Raw genomic sequence first — 19,687 nt, forward strand, 5'->3', positions numbered from 1 at the left:
ACTGTAACTCCCAAGGTAAATGAGGTTATGTTAGCTATTCAGTTTGCGAGGTCATAGATTGGGTTTGCTTCTGCAATCTGATTAGGCCAGCATTATGTTTGTAAAATGAAATCTGTCAGTAACAAAAATTACAGACTAATCTAGGCAACCATCTTCCAAAAGGCAGGAAAGAAGTTTGTGGTCTTCCATTTATGTTTTTCTATGTATTACAAGTTCATACAGGATTTATCTGAGGTCAGAGAAACATTAATTTATATTTGACAAGTTTCTTATTGAAAGATGATTAATATGCTTTTTCTTTAAAATTCAGAAGGAGAGAACTGTAGCCAGAAGCTCTTCATTTTGTAAATGGATTCAAAACATTCCCTAGCTCAGTATTTATCCATTTGAAAGGTTTCTTTGCAAAGTAAAACACTATAAATTATTAAATTCTAAAGGAAAGTGTAAGCCCATCTCTTTTTCTACTGCTGAATCAGTGAGTATCTTCTCCATTTTTCCAAAGGAGAGCATTAGAGAACCTGGCATTTGTGGCTTCTTACCACTGGGAGGAGTTGGTTTTGAGTGGAGAGTAGTGGAAAAGAGGCCAAAAAAATTGTGCTGACAAAGTATATTATAAGCCAGCGATCAAGCAATTGCAGATTTTCCTGGTGGCTAAATATATATATATATGTGTGTGTTTGTGTGTGTACATAACAATATATATATAGTAATATATAGTAATATATGAGTATGAAATATACACACACATATATATACATATATGTATATATGTGTATATAAAATATATATTAAAAATATATATATATGATCTCATGACTTAGAAATTGCGAAGAAATAAAATCTATATAGTATTAGCCCAAATAGTAGCTCCATATAGCACTGTCACTTTCTCTGGTTACGCTAATACTATTTTACTTTCAAAAACTACTCTTTGAAAGCATAATCACCATACAGATTTAAAAATATATATACCCCAAATCAACAATTCACCACTAGAAACTGGAGTACCTGGTAACAGCAAGATTGAAGGTTTTGATGTTGCTAGATAAACGTAAGAGCATATTAATAAGTATTTTTATATTAAGGATTATGATGTGAAATACATAATGGTAACTAGCCAATTGTATCACTTAGGACAAACTGAGTTATGCTGTAGTAGCAAACAATTCCCAGTTCTCAACGGCTTAACACAACAAAAGCGTAGTTTTTTGCCCCTGCAAAGCTGTCTGGGTGTGCTGGGCAACTATCTCTCCCCGTGCCGGCTCAGAGAGCCAGGCTGCTGTCGCACTGAAATGTCAACATGATTCCACAATTTTGATGGCAGCAGAGTGCACTGGAAAATCTCACAACTAGCAGTTAAATGCTCACATTTGATTAGCCAAAGCAAGGTGTATGGCTACAATACCCCCACCTCGAGTATGAGCGGAAGTAGTGGAAAATCGAAGATATTGGTGAGAAGCATTAATGTCTACATACTTGTCCACCTCTCCAAGGAAAACTCTAGAGGAGTTACGGTACAAAAACATAGGAAACAGTTACAAGACAGGATACTACAGTATTGGACAGAGTATCTAAGAGAAGTATACAACCATAATTTAACCTCAATTGATTTAAAAACAAACAAATCATACAAACAAACAACCCCCCCCCAGCTTGACTATAACTCCCCACCTCCCTCAAAAACACTTTAAAAAGAGAATGAATATGGAAAGTAATATATGAGTATGATCTATTTGGTAGCACAGGGTATTTTCAGATTAAAATGTCAAATTCTTTAAAACATAAAACTGGGGAAAAGATATTTATAGATGAAACTGTGCAATAAGGAAATGGCTCATTAATCACTTTCAATTAAACGTAATATAAAACACGAACAGAAGCTTCTTTGTTTTTCAAATATTGAGGGGAGATGGTCAATGGTTCATGCAGAGTCCTTTTAGTATAACAGTCTTTAGCTTAGAAAACAGAGTAAAAACCTTTGAAAATTTTAATGAAAGATTTTTAAAGAAGGAAGCCATAGTAGGCAGGAATTTGAAATATTTAATATTCTTTTGTATTTGATACTTGAACTGAAAACTTCTGAGACTTATCCCTAAAGTTTTGGTGGAGATTCATTTTTTAAAAGGGCTACTGAGGGTATAGTTCATCCTCCATCATCAGTTTAATACTGATTCTGAAACAACTGTAATTACTTCCAGGACCTAAGAGCAGAGCAGCATTATGACTTTAAGGGGCCCGAGACACTTCTTGAGCCTCTTTGTTCATAAAATAATTAAAAATTGTATTTTACAATTCTTTTGGTATAAGCACAAGTATAATACAGACTGGATTATACTTTCTGATCTTAAAAGAAATTATGACACCTTCCTGGACCCCCTAAGTGTTGTGAGCCTTAGGCATTGTGCCTAATAGATACTGGGGGCCTGGCTAAGAACACACTGCCCGGTCAAGCAAGAATTACATGTGTTCACTGAACAGACTACAGCTTATAAAGAAGACCTCCATCCCATATTACCAGTGATGTCTATAAAAACATTTAAAAAAATATATTGTCTTCATCATCTAAGTTCTTTTTTGTTGCTAGGATATAAGTATTGTCTTATATTCCTCAGCAACTTAAATTGTGAATACAGTAAGTTTTGAAATAATTATGTATTACTTTTATTTGAGTAGTAATTATAGACAACTAGGATATTTCCTCAATTTTTTTTCCAACATACCTAATGTCTGTGTTTTTTCAAGAGTTTATGGGTATCTCTATGGATGTGGGTCATTATTCTTAAGTGAATAGTTGTTTTTCTTTTTTTTTTTCAATTGAGTATAATACTACAAATGAGGATGTCAATGAGTACTGAAATTTGCTGACATAACAGGTCAGCTGTTACATTGGTTATATAATTTATTATTTAAAGAAGGTAAGACTAAAAGTATTGATCATTTTCCTTTGCAGTCAGCAATGATAAATGCCTTAAAATAATATTCTATCAACTTTCCAAAGGCCAACAAAGAATTATATATAAGGGTAGCATTTGAAGAACCACAAATTCTAGTACATCAGTTTGCTATTAACACTACTGACTAATTTTACTGAAATAATAGGAATACAAATGAGATTACAGCACATAAAGGAAGTAGATTGTGAGAAATTAGGGAAGCAACTTAAAAAGGAAGAATCATAAAATAAACTATAAAATATAATCTGAAGTTAGTGTGTTTTTAATAAATATACAAACTTTTAAAAAAATGGCTCCATTAGAAGGAAGTGGGGTTATTTCCCCCAGCCTCCTTTATCTCCTCTATGACACACAAGGAAATACATGTTTGGCTGACTATGGAGAGAGGAGGAACTGGAATCATTGAGCTGCTTTCAAAGCCCGCGTTTACCTTGTCTGGCCTCAAGCAACGAATAATAAGCATCCTTTGGAACTTATTTGCTTTAACTTCCCAAACATCAGGAAAAACTTCATGATGCGGTTCCTAAAATTATGGTGGATATAATTCAATGTTATTTTGGAGATTACTTCTAAAATGAACAGTATTTGAACTTATAAACCAATTTTTAGAGGAAAAACATAATGACTAACTGAAATCCAGAACGCTAATGTAAAATTTATTAGGTTGGGGCAAAGTTTTCAAATAATGAAAAGAAAATTTAAAACCCCATGAAGAAATCGAAACAAGGACAAAATGATCCCTATTATGAAAAAAAAGTATATATGGATTTTTATTACTATTAATTATTCAAAGGCATGTAAAAGGACCTACCAACTACTCTCATCATCTATTTATAACAATAAACATTGCAACAAAAAAAGGGCATGGTACTAAAATTTATTATGTTATTTCTTGTTTTGAACAATTTTGGTATCCTTTTTATAAAGGGATATTTGAGAATGTGTACAGTAAAGAAGAAGCCCAAAGAAGGAGAGTGCTATGGTACTAAAAATATATAAGAAGAGAGACATCAAGATTCCAGAATGGGGGCAGCTGGTCAGCTCAGTTGGTTAGAGCATGGTGCTCATAACACCAAGGTCACCAGTTCGATTCCTACATGGACTAGTGAGAAACAATGGCTTGAGCTTGGAGCTGAGCCCCTGGTGGGCATTCGGTTGGCTCAGTAGTTGGAGCGCAGTGCTTATGGCACCAAGGTTGTCGGTTCGATTCCCGCATGGGCCAGTGAGCTGCGCCCTCCACAACTAGATTGAAAACAGCGACTTGGCATGGAGCTGATGGGTCCTGGAGGGACACATTCTTCCCCAATATTCCCCAATTAAAAAAAAAAAAAAAAGATTCCAGGAGGGGTGGTAACCTTCAAAAAAAACAAAAAATCAAAAAGGAGAACATTTGTACCTTTGAAACTTCGGGGAAGGCTATGCAGTGTCTCAGATCAGAAATCTCCATGCTTCACTACAGTGAATAAATTTCTATTTCAAATTAGAATGAAGTACTCACAAAAACTTATTTGTCTCTATAAAATATATTTTTATTATTAACAAGGAGAGATCCAAAAGATATCCTGTCCAAATTATTTGAATTCATGCGTAGACACAATCTTACTATTGTATATAATACAACAAATAGGTAACCAGATAAAAAAATGTTCTCCACATATCTGTTTGTTTCCCTCCTCCTCTTCACTTTCCCAAACTGGGCTTTGGATATTAAACCCAAGGAAAGTGGAATGTCAAGAGAGTAGAAACAAAGGAATAGAAAAAAATAAGTGGGAATTTGCACAATCTTAACCCTTTTACTAAAAAGTTAGGGAAGCTAACAATTTCTATGCATTCCAGAAGGGAAACTGTGAGTGTCATGGTATGTGTTAACTATAATAGTCTCCAATTAGCAAGATAGGGTCTTGTGAAAAATATTTGAGAATAATTAGCCTTTCCCTCTTCTCAGATGACAAAACTATTTATTAGCTCGTATCTTGCATTCAGAAAATCTAAACAATAGTTGTTTCGTGAAATTTTAACTATTCTGCTATCATAATTGCCAAAGTCTAGGTTGATAATAAATAAAAACCTAGCATGGAAATTTTAAAAGAATATTTTTTAAGGAGCGTGCAGCTTTTTTTTGCATCTCCACACATTTCAAGGAATTTCAATAGAAGTTCAAACAGAACCACTGATTCAGAAGGTGGGGATAATATAAACCTAAACTTTCATTTTAACATCTGACCAGCTGTTTAAAGCTTACTTGAATCTTGTTTTATTCAAAGATAAGAATAAATTATTTAACATTATTTTCTCCATTTACAAACTTTGGAATAAGCAAGAGAATTAAAAACATACCAAACTATCATATACTTTTTTCCATCCATCCTTTAAGCGCATAAACTCCTTACGAATGGTTCTGAAGGCAGGCAAATCATCTAGTCGACATATTTCATCCCAGGATTTTTGAGGAAGCCATGTACAAGGGTTGGTATGAGGATTATCCAGTCCAATGCCACCAGTTAGCAGAAATCTCCACTCAGCTTTATTAATCTTTTGAAAACAAAGTAGCATGAAGTGTTAGAAAAGAGTTCATCACATATATAGTAAATTTACAATCATTTTAAAAGAACTGACTATTGATTTTGTAATTTCAGGTATGATTCCTATGAAATTCTGATATAACTGTTTATTACTAAGAAACCAATGTATCCATTAAAATCAGTTTTCAAAATAGTTCCATTTTAGCAAGGTACTTTTTGATAATTCTCTTCTGGAATTACTAATCTAAAGCATGAAAATCTGAATATATTCTATTTGAATGTATGTTTTCCAAATGACTGCTTAGAGTTCTGTAGGCCCTAAAAATTGTGGGAAAATAGAAAGCCATCAATTTGCCATGTTTTCATTCATTTTCCATCAAGTATAATCAGGTACTGCTATGAAACTTTTCCAAAAAAATGCAAGAATAAAGCCCTTTCTCTTTCAGAATTCAACCAATACATCATCATATGAAATCAATAAATCTTAAAAAAACAAAGTAGTGAATTTACACAACAGATATGGTTCAATGCAAGTGATTAGATTTGACTAACTTGCACAAGTTCGGAAAAACATTACCATTTATACTCTTGGTATAACTATGTCAATCTATTTGGTAAATTTATATGCATACTTATGTGAGACTCTAATAGGAACTGATTTATTTTAAATTCAAGCATACAAAAGTTTAAGTAACAGTTACACAATGAACTCTGTTCTTAATTTATATTTCAGTCCAGTTGTGATGTCTTGCCATAATTATAATAATATCATTATTGTTTATTTACAACTTTTAAAATATATATTCCCATATAAATTAGTAAATTAATGAATCAATGTTAATATTATGGATTTTCCCCCTACAAATTAAAACAGTACTGACCGCACCCTCATGTATCAGAAGATTTACAGTTAGGCAAAAGGAAAAGAGTAGCTTGTCCTTTTCAAAAAGTGACCGGCAGACATTAACATAGAGGGAATACGTAAAGTGATCCTTGAGAGTTTGAAGCCTAAGGATCAACAGAAAGAAAAGTAAATAAATAAAAATGCATCATACTTTAAAGAAAACGCTCTTAAGGAAACCTATTATCAACCCTTTAGATGTCTGTTATTCCAATGAGCTTTCTGGTCAATTATTCCCCACTGTTTGGATCATCATTAACTGGATGCACCAATTTGAGAGCTACACAATATAGAAACTCCAGGAGAATTTCATTTTATTTTTGACTGATTTTTTTTTAAACTTAATCTTCCTTTTGGTAAAAAGTCAATGCATTGTATATTAATCTATTATGTTTAAAGATCTGTGGACTATTTTTAATGATAAAACATTTCTTGGGGTAAAATTTGACTTCCTTATTTCATAAACACTTCCAAATATTCTATATTATATATTAAACAGACCAAAATTAATAGTTCCTTTATTAAATGAACATTAAGTTTACTAATGTGCTACTCTGCTCATAAATCATTAAAAACTGGAGAAATCACAAACTTAATAAACTACATTTTTTTACCACATAGACAAAATATGCAAATCACAATATTTGCAACTAACAAAATTTTAGTAAATGTTAACGTGCAATCTGTATTCATAATAATTCTTAACATGAAAATAATATTTCAAGCATTTTCACTTATTTATCTCATAAGGGAAATAAACTATCATTGAAAAGAAAATTTAAAATATTTTTTTACATAGGTTATAATAGTTACAATAGAAATAAACAGTTGGCTGAAAACATTTGTAGAGAGCTAATGATTGACAAGAATTAATGGCCCAAACTATCTAAGCAGATCAATTTATCTGAAGGAAAAATTAGCATAGTTTGATTATGATTAAGCAAAATTATATCGGTGTTCTATGATGTGTCTAGGAAAAAAAAACACCTACCAGTACAATCATATCTTGGCTGTTTCCAGACTGATATCCTAAGGTACTGATCATCCCAGATCTATTTTTTTTCTTACCAGCCTATTTCTTTAACTATTTTATCCCTGCCAATGTTCCCATAAAGAAAATTATAACAAATTGATATAGTTTACTTCTAGTTGAAAACTCTGAAAAAGGGCTTGGTAGAGAGGGTCTTGAAACTAGCTACTGTAATATGGTTGGATTCTTTGAAGATTTAAAATAATCGTTTATTTTAAATGTCTCCATTTTTATGCTAATAAATTGTCTTGTCACACATGGTATTTAATTTGTCTTATCTGTAATAGTACACTTAATACAGGTTGACTCAGGTTCGGTCTTTCTAGAATAAAATAAAAATTCCTGCACTTTAAAACAAACTTCCTCTTGTAGATAGGAAGGTTGAAGGGAAGATTATAAGGGTCAATCACATGAGAAATCCAAGTTCGGTTTCATTAGTGCTAAAATGTAGATTAAAATATGATATTTTAATAATCTGCTACAGTGAAAAAGAGGATAAAATGATCGCTCTCAATGTTATTGCATGACACAATCATATAAGATTATTCCTCTTCCTCTGATGGAGCTGTACATTTGAATGACCTTCCAGGAAAGGAATTTATATCCGGAGTCTGAAAGAACTGAACACCTTGTCCTAATTTTGGATTCTAGCCTAAGGAAATAATCATGTGGACATTAATATTTATTGCAGCATTATTTATAATATGAAAGCTGAAGATTACTTACAAGTCTTACAATAAGAAAATTATGGTACTTCATAAAATACTATATTGTGTAGCTACTAAAAACTATATTTCAGAAGAGTATTTCATAACATGGGGAAAGTGATCTTGTAGAAGTTAAAGAAAAATAAACGTGTGTGTGTGTGTACGTGTGTGTCTGTGTGTATTTACATGTATTGCCTAGAAAGAGAGAGGAGAGAGGAAAGAAGAGAGAGGAGGGAGAGAGAGAGAGAAAGAGAGAGCAAGAGAGAGAGGAAGATGGTACAAAGCTATAGCCTAGTGAGATTTTTGTTTCTGTACTTACGTGTTTTTTGGCTACAGTTATTTATTTTGCTATAAATTTTGATGCATTAAAATTTTTATAAAAAAGATGATCCAAATTATTAAGGCTATTTCATAGTATATACTATAGTAGTCATAACATAATACATATTTGGTTGCATAGTTAGATAATTATTATGAATAATGACTTTCAGAAGACCAAAATAAAATATATTTTTATCTCTGAGTAAAAGGAAATGAGAGAATTTTAGACCAATATTAAGATTCTAAAACAAATTATTCGTCTGGGGTTAATAGCCACATGCTTTTTTACGTATTTAGTATAGCTATACTACAGTCCAATAGCTGACTAAAGTCCACAGCTTATCTGATGTTTATCAATGATAGACAAATAAACAAATGATTCCTACGAGAACTCATTCTATCTTTAATTAATAAATGGGAGCTAGCTTCTTAATTGAAAACTGTTATTTTATTTAAAAAAAAATAAGAAAAAGAAGGTTAAACATGACTGGCTAAAAGATTCTCTTTTGGTGTACCACTTTGGAACTCTGGCAGTATTTTCTAAAATGGAACACATACATACCTGTGATCATTGATTTCATTCTTGGATATGAGCCTATCAGAAATGTGTACATACAAAAGCCATGTACAAGAATGTTGAAGGCAGCAAAAATTTATAATACTCCCAAACTGGAAGCTACCCAAATGTCCTCAACAGTAAATGAATAATTTGTGTAAGGACAAATACAAATTAAAGATAAGAGTTTTAATTCATTCTATTAAAAATAAAGAAAAAGGGGCTGGCCCGGTGGCTCCGGCGGTTGGAGCTCCGTGCTCCTAACTCCGAAGGCTGCCGGTTCGATTCCCACATGGGCCAGTGGGCTCTCAACCACAAGGTTGCCGGTTTGATTCCTCGAGTCCCACAAGGGATGGTGGGCTGCGCCCCCTGCAACTAGCAACGGCAGCCAGACCTGGAGCTGAGCTGCGCCCTCCACAACTAAGACTGAAAGGACAACAACTTGACTTGGAAAAAAGTCCTGGAGGTACACATTGTTCCCCAATAAAGTCCTGTTCCCCTTCCCCAATAAAATCTTTAAAAAAAATAAAAAAAAAAATAAAGAAAGAAAAAGATTCCCCTCCCCTCCTTTATCTTAGAGCATTTACTTTTGAAAACTTAAAAATTAGAAGTACTTTCTCCCCTCTTTGAGAGGAATATAAATCCTTTAGAAAACTTAGGCCTTTTCTGGGAGGATAAGGGCTTATTTGTCTGCGCCTGGCTCCAAGTTGCAAAACTCCCTCCTGTCATAAAGATACCAGACATTTGTTTTTACCACGGTCACTGCACCTGCATTAACTGGTAAAGTTAGGATGAGATTTCTATCTTTGCAATCTCTTAGTGGACTGCCTCTGATGCACATCAGGATCTGGTTTAATGCTTACTCAATAACAAGACTATTTCTTTCTTTACCACGTTGTGGAGAGAATCTGGATTGGGAGATGATTTTGTTGTTATACTTCCCTAACAATGTACGCACGCAATGGAATACTATTTAACAATGTGAGTGAATAAACCACTGCATGGCACAAAACAATATGTATCTCACTAACACAAAGTTGTATGATTCCATTCACACGTTGCTCGAAAACAGGCCAAACTAATCCATGGTGTTGGAAGTCAGGACAGTTATTACCTTGGGGGAGAGGGGTTAGTGACTAGAAGGGAACACAAAGTGGGATTCTGGACTGCTGATAATGTTCTATGTCTTGATCTGGGTGCTAATTACACAGGTGTGCTCACTTATGAAAATTCATTGAGCAAATCCTTCTGATTTTGGCATGTTTCTGTATATATATTGACAACCTCAACAAATAAAATGTAGTTTCAAAACATTTTTTTTCTATTTACTCTTTGGTTCCAGATTACACTTTTAGGATAATAATAAATATGATTTTTATTGTTTCTAAATTAAAGAATTTTAACTAAAAAGAAAAAGGCACTTTTTGTTTTCTACATTTCAACCAAATCTCACATCTGGGTAAAACGATTTCATTTTCTATAAATCGCAAGGGGCTATACAACAGTTATAAAGAAACAGATGTCACATCTGTGGATGAGTTCTAATTTGCTATAAAAAGAGATAATGAAAAATAATTATTTTTAAAGCATAAAAATTGTTCTGATTTTTAAATCTTGTACACAAAATATACCTTTAAGTGACAGAGCATAAAAATGTTTTTCTCTAGACTCTAGCAAATACCTTGATTTAAAATGATAACATTCTGGTGGTTATTTTAACTAAGGTAGAAATTAAGAAATTCAGTGAAAAGCAAAACATCATTTACTGTGTGACTCCTTATGACTGGCACTGTGATAAATTCTGGAAATATAAAAAAAAAAATCCTTGCTTCAGGGAACTCAGATTTTAGTGTGAAAACCAGACATACTTGTTCAATTAACTAACATAATGCAAATGGCTGCGAACTTCTCTAAGAAAGGTCACTAAAAATTTATTTTCTGTATTTCAGTAATCCTTGCTAATCTTGAAAAGCTCAGATAATGCAAGAAACAGAGAAATAAACTAAACATTTTCAAATATCAAAATATAAAAATAAAGTTTAAACTCTACCATCATGCATTTGTTTCCTGAAGATACCCTCTCCTCCCTCACTCTCTTCTCTTTCTCATGGGCAGACATCTGAAAAATTGTTTGCTAATCCAAGTGTCAGTCTTATACCTTTATTAGCCTCATATTCAAACTTAAAAAATAATGAATGCTAAAACAAAAAGTTGCTTATTCTAAGGATATTCAAAATTCAGCAAAATTCTGCCATGATAAATGAAAGGAATTCAATTCAGATTTTAAGAGATTAACATTGTGGATTTCTAAAAAATAATTCTTAACTTCAAGTGATAAGTATTAATTCCTTTGGATATGAAAAATCAAGAAACTGACGTACCTAGCTTCATACTGATCAATAAAGCTATAAAGGGCAAAGGTTACAATGAGTTATTTCATGTTATACTCCATTAAAAACATGTTTTAATACCAAACTAAAATCTATCTCACTGATAAAATGAATTTTATTCTATCACAGATGTACTATTAAGTAAGCTTTTAATTCCATTACTGATTGTAATAGCCAAGAGTAAAATAAGGTATCTTACATAAATAAGAATAACACATATAATCAAAACAGGGAATTTTTGAAAACCCTGTTACTTGACAAATTTTATGTATGTGTATATCAGAATATGAATTAATAACCTTTGGGATACAAGCTTACAGAAGGTAAGAGTAATATCTTTTAGGGGTATTAACTACTCTTTCCATGCCTACAATCATAAACACATTTTTCAAATGATAAAATGAGGTAACTGATTCTTCTTTTTAGAATTATATTATAATTCTATATCTCTGTAAACAGTTTCTTAGCAGACTGAATTTGGTCACATCTGTTCAATTTCTAACCCTCACACTTATTTCTGGTATAATGATTAATCAAGTTCATTTTACCTAGTAGCTATAATGCTCACACCATTCTGAAATAATGAAAGCCACTGAGAACTGTTTAATTCTCATGCTTTAATTAGTTAGTATTAGTATTCATTAGTCTTTCTTTTACATACCTTTTTGACAAAATTTCTGATTTCTCTGAATTTTCAATAGACAAGATGAAAAGGTTAATAAACCAGGTCAGCGAGTATTGGTACATGGGCTCAATGTTAGCTAAATCAGCAATAGAAAAAAACAGGATAGTAGAATGAATGGCAATAGGACGATAGCCCATGCGGGTGGTATCAATCTTTCTCTCTGTCTCTTCGGCTACTTCCTGCTTTTGAGAAATTTCATTAGCCAAAGCCTTGGAGGAAGATAATATCTTAATAGCAGTTTCATCTTCTAATATATTGCCTTCCGAAGATGAAAGAACTTCTAAAATCTTGTCTTCTATTTCTTTTAACTGCCTGGAATAAAACATAATTTTCTTAGAAGAAGAAGAAATCATTTAAAATCACTTCACGTAGTATACATTCTTTTATAAGAAACAAAGAGCTTGTAACCTAAAGAAATGCATCACTTTGTGACAAATATCCATAACGGTGATGTTGTATAATTTCTTATCTTGCAAAATGTCAAAAAGACAGGCTTTTCTGCTCCACTTCTCTTTCTAATGATCATTTATGTGGTAACTAGAAAGAGATATGGTAAGCCAATCTACTCTGCCATCAAGTATCTCAGCCCAAGAGAACGGGAAGTATCACTCCATTTATTTCTGATATTTTTCATGATTTATTGAGCTTTACCCTTTCTGCCTATGAAATAGATTATTATGAGCCGAAAGTGGGATGTAACACATTCATTTAGATTGTGCTCCAGGTAACCTCAGTTACAAAATAAATACTAAAACTTTTGTGTTAAAACTCTGTTGAATACTTGAGAACACATGGCCTCTAGTTCTTCTAGTGCTTAAGAACATGTATGTGAAAATATACTCTGTAATGCAATTTTCCAAATTAACACAGAAGCACTGTAATATCTTATAGTTTCCTCTTAAATCTTCCCATTCAATGCACCTATTAAGTCTAACAAAATATATCTTTAAAATATACTTTAATTTATTCTAAGTGATCTTGAAACAAGAACATTTCTATGTTTTATAACATTTAAAACCTTTTGTTTTCAGCTCCTTGTAATATCAAGGCTTGTTTTTCTTCTTCAAGGTCTGGTCTTTCTCGTGCCACCACAATTCCCAAAAGCTGATCTTGCATTCCCTCAGAAGTTATCATGAAGTTTAATAATGTTACCTATAAATTAAAGAATATACAAAAATCGCATCATTGTTTCTCTTAAGAAAGCGTTTGCTCATATGCTGCAAGTTCTGACCTTAAGATAGACTCTATTTACTACAGCAATACGTGTGAAAAGTGGAATTTGTAGAGACTATAAGGATATAGGCAAGCTTGATTGATGGATTAAAAGCATAGTAAAGTTTCTCATAGTCACAAATGTAATAATTTAAAGGGTTTTTTTTGTGATCAATTTATTTTTACTTCAAATTGGTCCAATTTCTGACAACTCTTTAACCCCCAAATCAATTATAATCAGGTTGGAAGCTCTCTCTCATACTGGTCGGTCTAGCTGATTTATATTTTAAGGATTTATATTATATTTTAAGGTGAGAAAAAGAAAATCTTACAAAATGAGATAAGAGAAAAAAGAATACTGTGATTACTTGTCATGAGTAAAGTATATATATTCAGAATCTGATAATCATATTACGTAGTATAATATAATGTCATGCGATCATATTACAATATGCTGATCAGCCACTATGGTGAACTAAGGAATGTATATTTCAATGGTGTCCATCAAGATGCAGTCTGCTAACACCTGCTTCATACCTAATGGCTCTTATAGGCAGGTCTCTTCCTGTTGCCTACGTCTTAAAATTCTCCATTAAGTGATTCTTTCCCATAGGTGGGAAAGTAATTATGGCTCAGGTCTCTCTTTTTAAAAAGCAAACAACAGAACTATGTTGAATAACAATGGTGAGAGTGGGAATCCTTGTCTTGTTCCTGATCTTAGGGGAAAATGTTCAGCTTTTCACCATTGAGTATGACGTTAGCTAAGGGTTTGTCACATATGGCCTTCACTATATTGAAGTACTTTTCTTCTATACCCGTTTCAGAGATTGCTTTAATCATAAATGTATGTTGTATCTTGTCAAATGCTTATTCTGCATCTATTGTATTGATAGGATGATACGATTTTTGTCCTTTATTTTGTTAATGTGGTATATTACATTGATCTATTTGCATATATTGAACCATCCTTGCACCCTTGGAGTGAACATCACTTGATTGTGATGTATAATCTTTTTAATGTATTGCCGCATTCAATTTGCTAGAATTTTGTTTAGAATTTTTCCATCTGTATTCATCAGAGATACTGGCCTATAGTTTTCTTTTTGTGTGTGTGTGTTATCCTTGCCAGGTTTTGGTATTAGGGTAGTATTGGCCTTGTAAAATATATTAGGAAGTATTGTTTCTTACATTTTTTTGAAGAGTTTGAGAAAGATAGGTTTGAATCTTCTTTGAATGTTTAATAGAATTCACTAATGAAGCCATGTGGTCCTGGACTTTTACTTTTGTGAGGTTTCTGATGATTGTTTCAATTTCCTTTCTGTTAATTGGTCTATTTAGATTTTCCAGTTCTTTGTGATTCAGTCTAGGAAGGTTATATATTTCTGAGAACTTTCCCATTTCATCTAGGTTATTAAATTTGATGGCAAATAATCTTAGTATTCTTGTGTGATCCTTTGTATTTCTGTGGTGTCCATCATAACTTCTCTTTCACATCTACTTTTGTTTATTTGAGTCTTTTATCTTTTTCCCTAGTGAGTCTAGCCAGAGGTTTATTAATTTTATTAATCTTCTCAAAGAACTAGCTTTTTGCGGCATTAATTTTTTCTATTGTCTTTTTGTTCTCTGTTTCCTTTAATTCGGCTCTAATTCTTATTATTTCCTTCCTTCTGCTGGCATTGGGCTTCATTTGTTGTTCTTTTTCTAGTTCTGTAAGATGTAATGTTAGGCTGTTTATTTGGGATTTTTCTTGTTTCTTGAGATAGGCCTGGAGTGATATAAACTTCCCTCTTATTATAGCTTTTGCTGCAACCCAAAAGTTTTGATATGCTGTATTGTGATTCACGTTTGTCTCTATGTATCATTTGGTCTCTCCTTTTATTTATTCTTTGACCTACTTGTTCTTTAATAAAAGGCATCTAAATTTGGAATGAAGAAAAATTGTCACTTTTTGCAGATAACATGATTCTTTATATAGAAAATCTGAAAGGCTAACCAAAAATGTATTATTAGTTTGGTGCAAAGGTTAAAAATAACTGCAAAACCAAAATTACTTTTGCACCAACCTATAGAAACAATAAACAAATACAGTAAAGTTTCAGGATACAAAATCAATGTACAAAAACCCACTGCATTCCTATATACTAAAACTGAAATTTCAGAAGAAGAAATTAAAAAATTTATTTTTGCAATTGGAATAAAAAGAATAAAATACCTAGGAATAAATTTTAAAAAGGATGTGAAAAACCTATACACTGAAAATTATAAGACATTATTAAAAGAAATTGAAGACACAAAGAAGTAGAAAGATATTCTGTGTTCATGGATTAGAAGATCAACACAGTTTAAATGGCCATATCACTCAAAGCAATGTACAGATTTAATGCAATCCCCATCAAAATACAAATGGCATTTTTTTTCAAAAAATAGAATGAAATATCTTATCATTAGATTTGTATGCAACCACAAAAGACCTCAAATAGCTAAAGCAATCATGAAAAAAAAAGAACAAGGTTAGAGGTATCACACTCTCTGATTTCAATTATGCAAAGTAACAATAATCAAAATAACATGGTATTGGCAGAAAAACACACAGACCAATGGAACAGAATTGTGAACCGAGAAATAAACCCACATTTATACTGGCAAATAATTTTCGACAAAGAAGTAAAAAATATACAATGGAGAAAAGAAAGCCTCTTCAATAAATGGTGCTGGGAAAATTGGATAGCCATATGCAAAATAATTAAACTATACTGCTATCACTATACATCAAAATTAACTCAAAATGGATCAAAGACCTGAATATAAGACTTGAAACAATAAAGTATGTAGAAGAAAACATAGAAACTAAACTTACGTACTTTGGTCTTAGAGAGGGTTTTATAAATTTAACCTCAAAGGGAAGAGAAGTAAAAGTAAAATGAATGAATGAGACTATGCCAAACCAAAAAGCTTCTGCACAGCAAAAGAAACCATCACCAAACAAAGAGGCAACCAACAGAATGGAAGAAGATAATTGCAAACAACACCTCTGATGAGGGGCTAATATACAAAATAGATAGAGAACTCATACAACTCAACAATAACAACAAAAAAACCCCAAAACAATCCAATTAAAAAATGGGTGGAGGACCAGAACAGATACTTCTCCCAAGAAGACATACAAACAGCCACAGATATATGAAAAATGCTCAACTTCACTAGCTGTTAGGGAAATGCAAATCAAATCCACAATCAGATACCACCTCACACCAGTTAGAATGGCTGTCATCAACAAGACAAGCAATAACAAGTGTAGGAGAAACTCTGGGGAAAAAGAACCCCCATACACTGCTGGTGGAAATGTAAACTGGTATAGCCATCATGGAAAACAGTATGGAAGTTCCTCAAAAAATTAAGAATAAAATTACCATATGTCCCAGCAATCTCTCTTCTGGACATCTGTCCAAAAAATTTGAAAAATTTATTTGTAAAGATGTATGTACCCCTCTGTTAATTGCAGCATTACTCCCAGTGGACAAGACATGGAACCAACCAAATTGTCCTTTGATAGATGATTGGATATAGACTATGTGGTACATATACACAATAGAACACTATTCAGCCATAAGAAAAGATGAAATACTGCCATTGTGACAATATGTATGGATCTTGAGATTATCATGCTAAGCGAAATAAGACAGAAAAAGTAAAAAACCATATGATTTCACTCATATGTGGATATAAAACTGAAGGCAACAAGTGAACAAACAAGAAATAAACAAACGAAAACTCACAGACATAAACAACAGTACGGTGGTCATCAGAGGGAAAATGGGCTTGGGGGTAAGTAGAAAAGATTAAAGGGGGTCAAATATGAGGTGACAAAAGGAGATTTGATTTTGGGTGGTAAACATACAATGCTATATTCATAGGATGTATTATAAAACTGTACACTGAAACCTATATAATTTTATTAACCACTGGCACCCCAATAAACTTAATAAAATTAAAAAAAACAATGAAAAGTAAACAAAAAGCAAATAAATCATTCTCTTACTCCCACAATCCCTTCCAGCTATGGAACTATTAATCTCTCTCTGTGCCTTTATAACTCTACTTATTGAGATGCTATTTATATATGCTTTCTGTCTCCACCCTATTTCGTTCTTCAGTCCTCTGCAATTTGCTATCATCCCTGCCTCCACACATCCATCAATACACACAGCAATAAACTACAGAAACTTTCTGGCTCTGGTCACCAATAAACCCATAAGCCAATAAATGCTCAGTTGATCTTGGCTTGAAAGCACCCCCCTCCCCTTTTAACATCTATTTAGCAGTCTTCCTGCTCTCATGTTGTCAGTTAAGGTCTCTACCTGTCTTGATCATCACCTCCCACTGTTCCCTTTTATGTGCCTTTCATTTGAGCTACGCTGAACTGACTGTGGAATCCCATACACACCGACTATATGAAATGTCTGTATGTGTTTCAGCTCTGGCTGCTGAGTGGAACACCTATGTTGCTCTGCCTTTCCTAGTAAAATAATATTTTTCTGCAGGGACAAAGTAATTTTGTTTTGTAAAAAAATTCCCTACCTGTGACAGGAATTGTACAACAGCTTCTTGCAGTACTCCTAGAAGGTGACTCCCTCCTCCACCCAGAGTCAGGCACCTTCTCCAAGGTGGTGTCCTCTGGGTCAATCTTCTCAACTTTCCCCCTCACTTACCCTGTTTCAGGCGTTGGATGCCACTAAGTATAGATTACGTGGGCATAATCATAATTTTAGATGGGATAATAAGCAATTCTTGAAATTGAGCAATTCAAAAACTCATTAAATGTTGTTATATAATTCTCTACTGCTTTGGCACTCATTCATGGAAAAATTATAATTAAAGCTTTCAAGAAATTTTCCCTGTTGGTATGAGAAATCAAGTGCACTGGTTACATTTGCTTTAATCCCCCAAGTCATCGTCACAGTGTTTAGTGAAATGCACGTTTACAACTTTTACCTCATTGTATTCAGACATAAGGAGGTATTCATTCACATTCCATTAATGTTGAATCTTTTGAGATCAAGATTTTGCAAATATAGCTGTCAGCTCACAAATAAACATTTAAAATCATACAAATATGGCTTCACAATATTATTTTCATTTAGATTCAAAAGAATTATGGCAGCATAGTATCATCCGTTGGGTACTTTTGAAAGCAAAAGATACATAAAAGATCGTAAAAATAGGATCAAGAGGAAGTAGTTTAATTTGTAATGAAAGCAAATAACTGCTTCAGTATGTTTTCTAATCTCTGTTTAATCAATCCCCGCAATTAAAAATAATGAAGCAATAAGACACTCTAGGGAACTTAAGGATCTCGGTAGTGAATTATAGATCAGCTTCCTCCCCACAGGGTTTTATGACTTCTATTACAGCTAGTTATTAGTGAACTAAAATTGTTTATGTTATTTGTGGTATTTTCATATATTTTACTGAAAAGTAAAAAAGGTTTTCTATATCATGTATTAAAAAAAATTTTGTACCACAGCTTTGGTATTTTCTAATTTTTTTTTAATGCTTCCTTTTTTCTCGTTTAAAAGTTAATAATGCTAATAATGAATATTCAAATAACAGTATGTGCTGGGCCTTATTCTAATCATTTTACATAGATTAACTTATTTAGTCTTCACATCACTCATGAGATAAACATTTATTATTTCCATTTTATAGACAATGGAATTGTGGCACAGAGAGGTTAAATAACATGGCCAAAGTCACAAAATTGGCAAATGACAGAGCTGGGATTTGAACCGAGGTATCCGACTCCAGACACCATGCTGTTAACTACTACCAGATAGTGCCTCTCCTGACAGGTAAATGAATAACAATTTTCAGGTGTTTAGGGAATCTATCTATTTTAATTAATAAAAAAAGAGGCCAAGAATTTCCATGTTTAACATTGTGTTTTTTAAAATGAAGCTCATGGGTCAGGCCACCTTCCCCCAGTCTTCCTGGTGCCCCTGAATGTCCAGTCTAAAATGTATCCCCAACTCTGAGCTCTTCGTCTTCCTAGTCCTAACTATGGTCACTTTACATACATATTATCTACAATGTAAATCTCTTGAAAGCAAGGACCATGTTCCTGCATCTTGGAAAGAATGAATTGTCATCTTAGTGCTTCTTCTGCCTTCGCAGATAGATGTCTACATGAATTTAAATATTTCCAATAAAGAACAGTGCTTGAACTTCCTGGATAAATCTTGTCTCTTTATGTAACTTTCGAAATCTGAATGAATATTTCTTAATGTCCTCTCCTGCTAGCTTCCATAAATGAAAGCTATCTCTCCCACACTCCCTCCTTCCCTCCTTCTCTCATTCCACAAACATTTATCGAGTGCCATTCAGGGCTAAGAATTGGGAATAAAAAATGGAA

At 32.9% G+C, this 19,687-nt stretch overlaps 1 protein-coding gene across 2 annotated transcripts in view; it reads right to left on the reverse strand.

Annotated features, from left to right (window-relative positions):
- The window catches only part of DNAH7 (dynein axonemal heavy chain 7), a 216,972-nt gene that overhangs the window by 36,239 nt on the left and 161,046 nt on the right, over positions 1-19,687 (reverse strand). The window contains exons 50-54 of one of the 2 annotated variants that reach the window (XM_019741304.2): positions 13,085-13,218; positions 12,043-12,378; positions 6,358-6,484; positions 5,292-5,486; positions 3,385-3,477 (exon numbers count right to left, since the gene is read on the reverse strand). In XM_019741304.2, coding sequence (XP_019596863.2) covers positions 3,385-3,477; positions 5,292-5,486; positions 6,358-6,484; positions 12,043-12,378; positions 13,085-13,218 — 885 coding nt within the window. The remainder of the gene's footprint in view (positions 1-3,384; positions 3,478-5,291; positions 5,487-6,357; positions 6,485-12,042; positions 12,379-13,084; positions 13,219-19,687) is intronic. The other variant, XM_019741305.2, reaches the window with a different exon arrangement.

This window comes from Rhinolophus sinicus, linkage group LG01 (assembly GCF_036562045.2).
Source record: "Rhinolophus sinicus isolate RSC01 linkage group LG01, ASM3656204v1, whole genome shotgun sequence".
Lineage (NCBI taxonomy): Eukaryota > Metazoa > Chordata > Mammalia > Chiroptera > Rhinolophidae > Rhinolophus > Rhinolophus sinicus.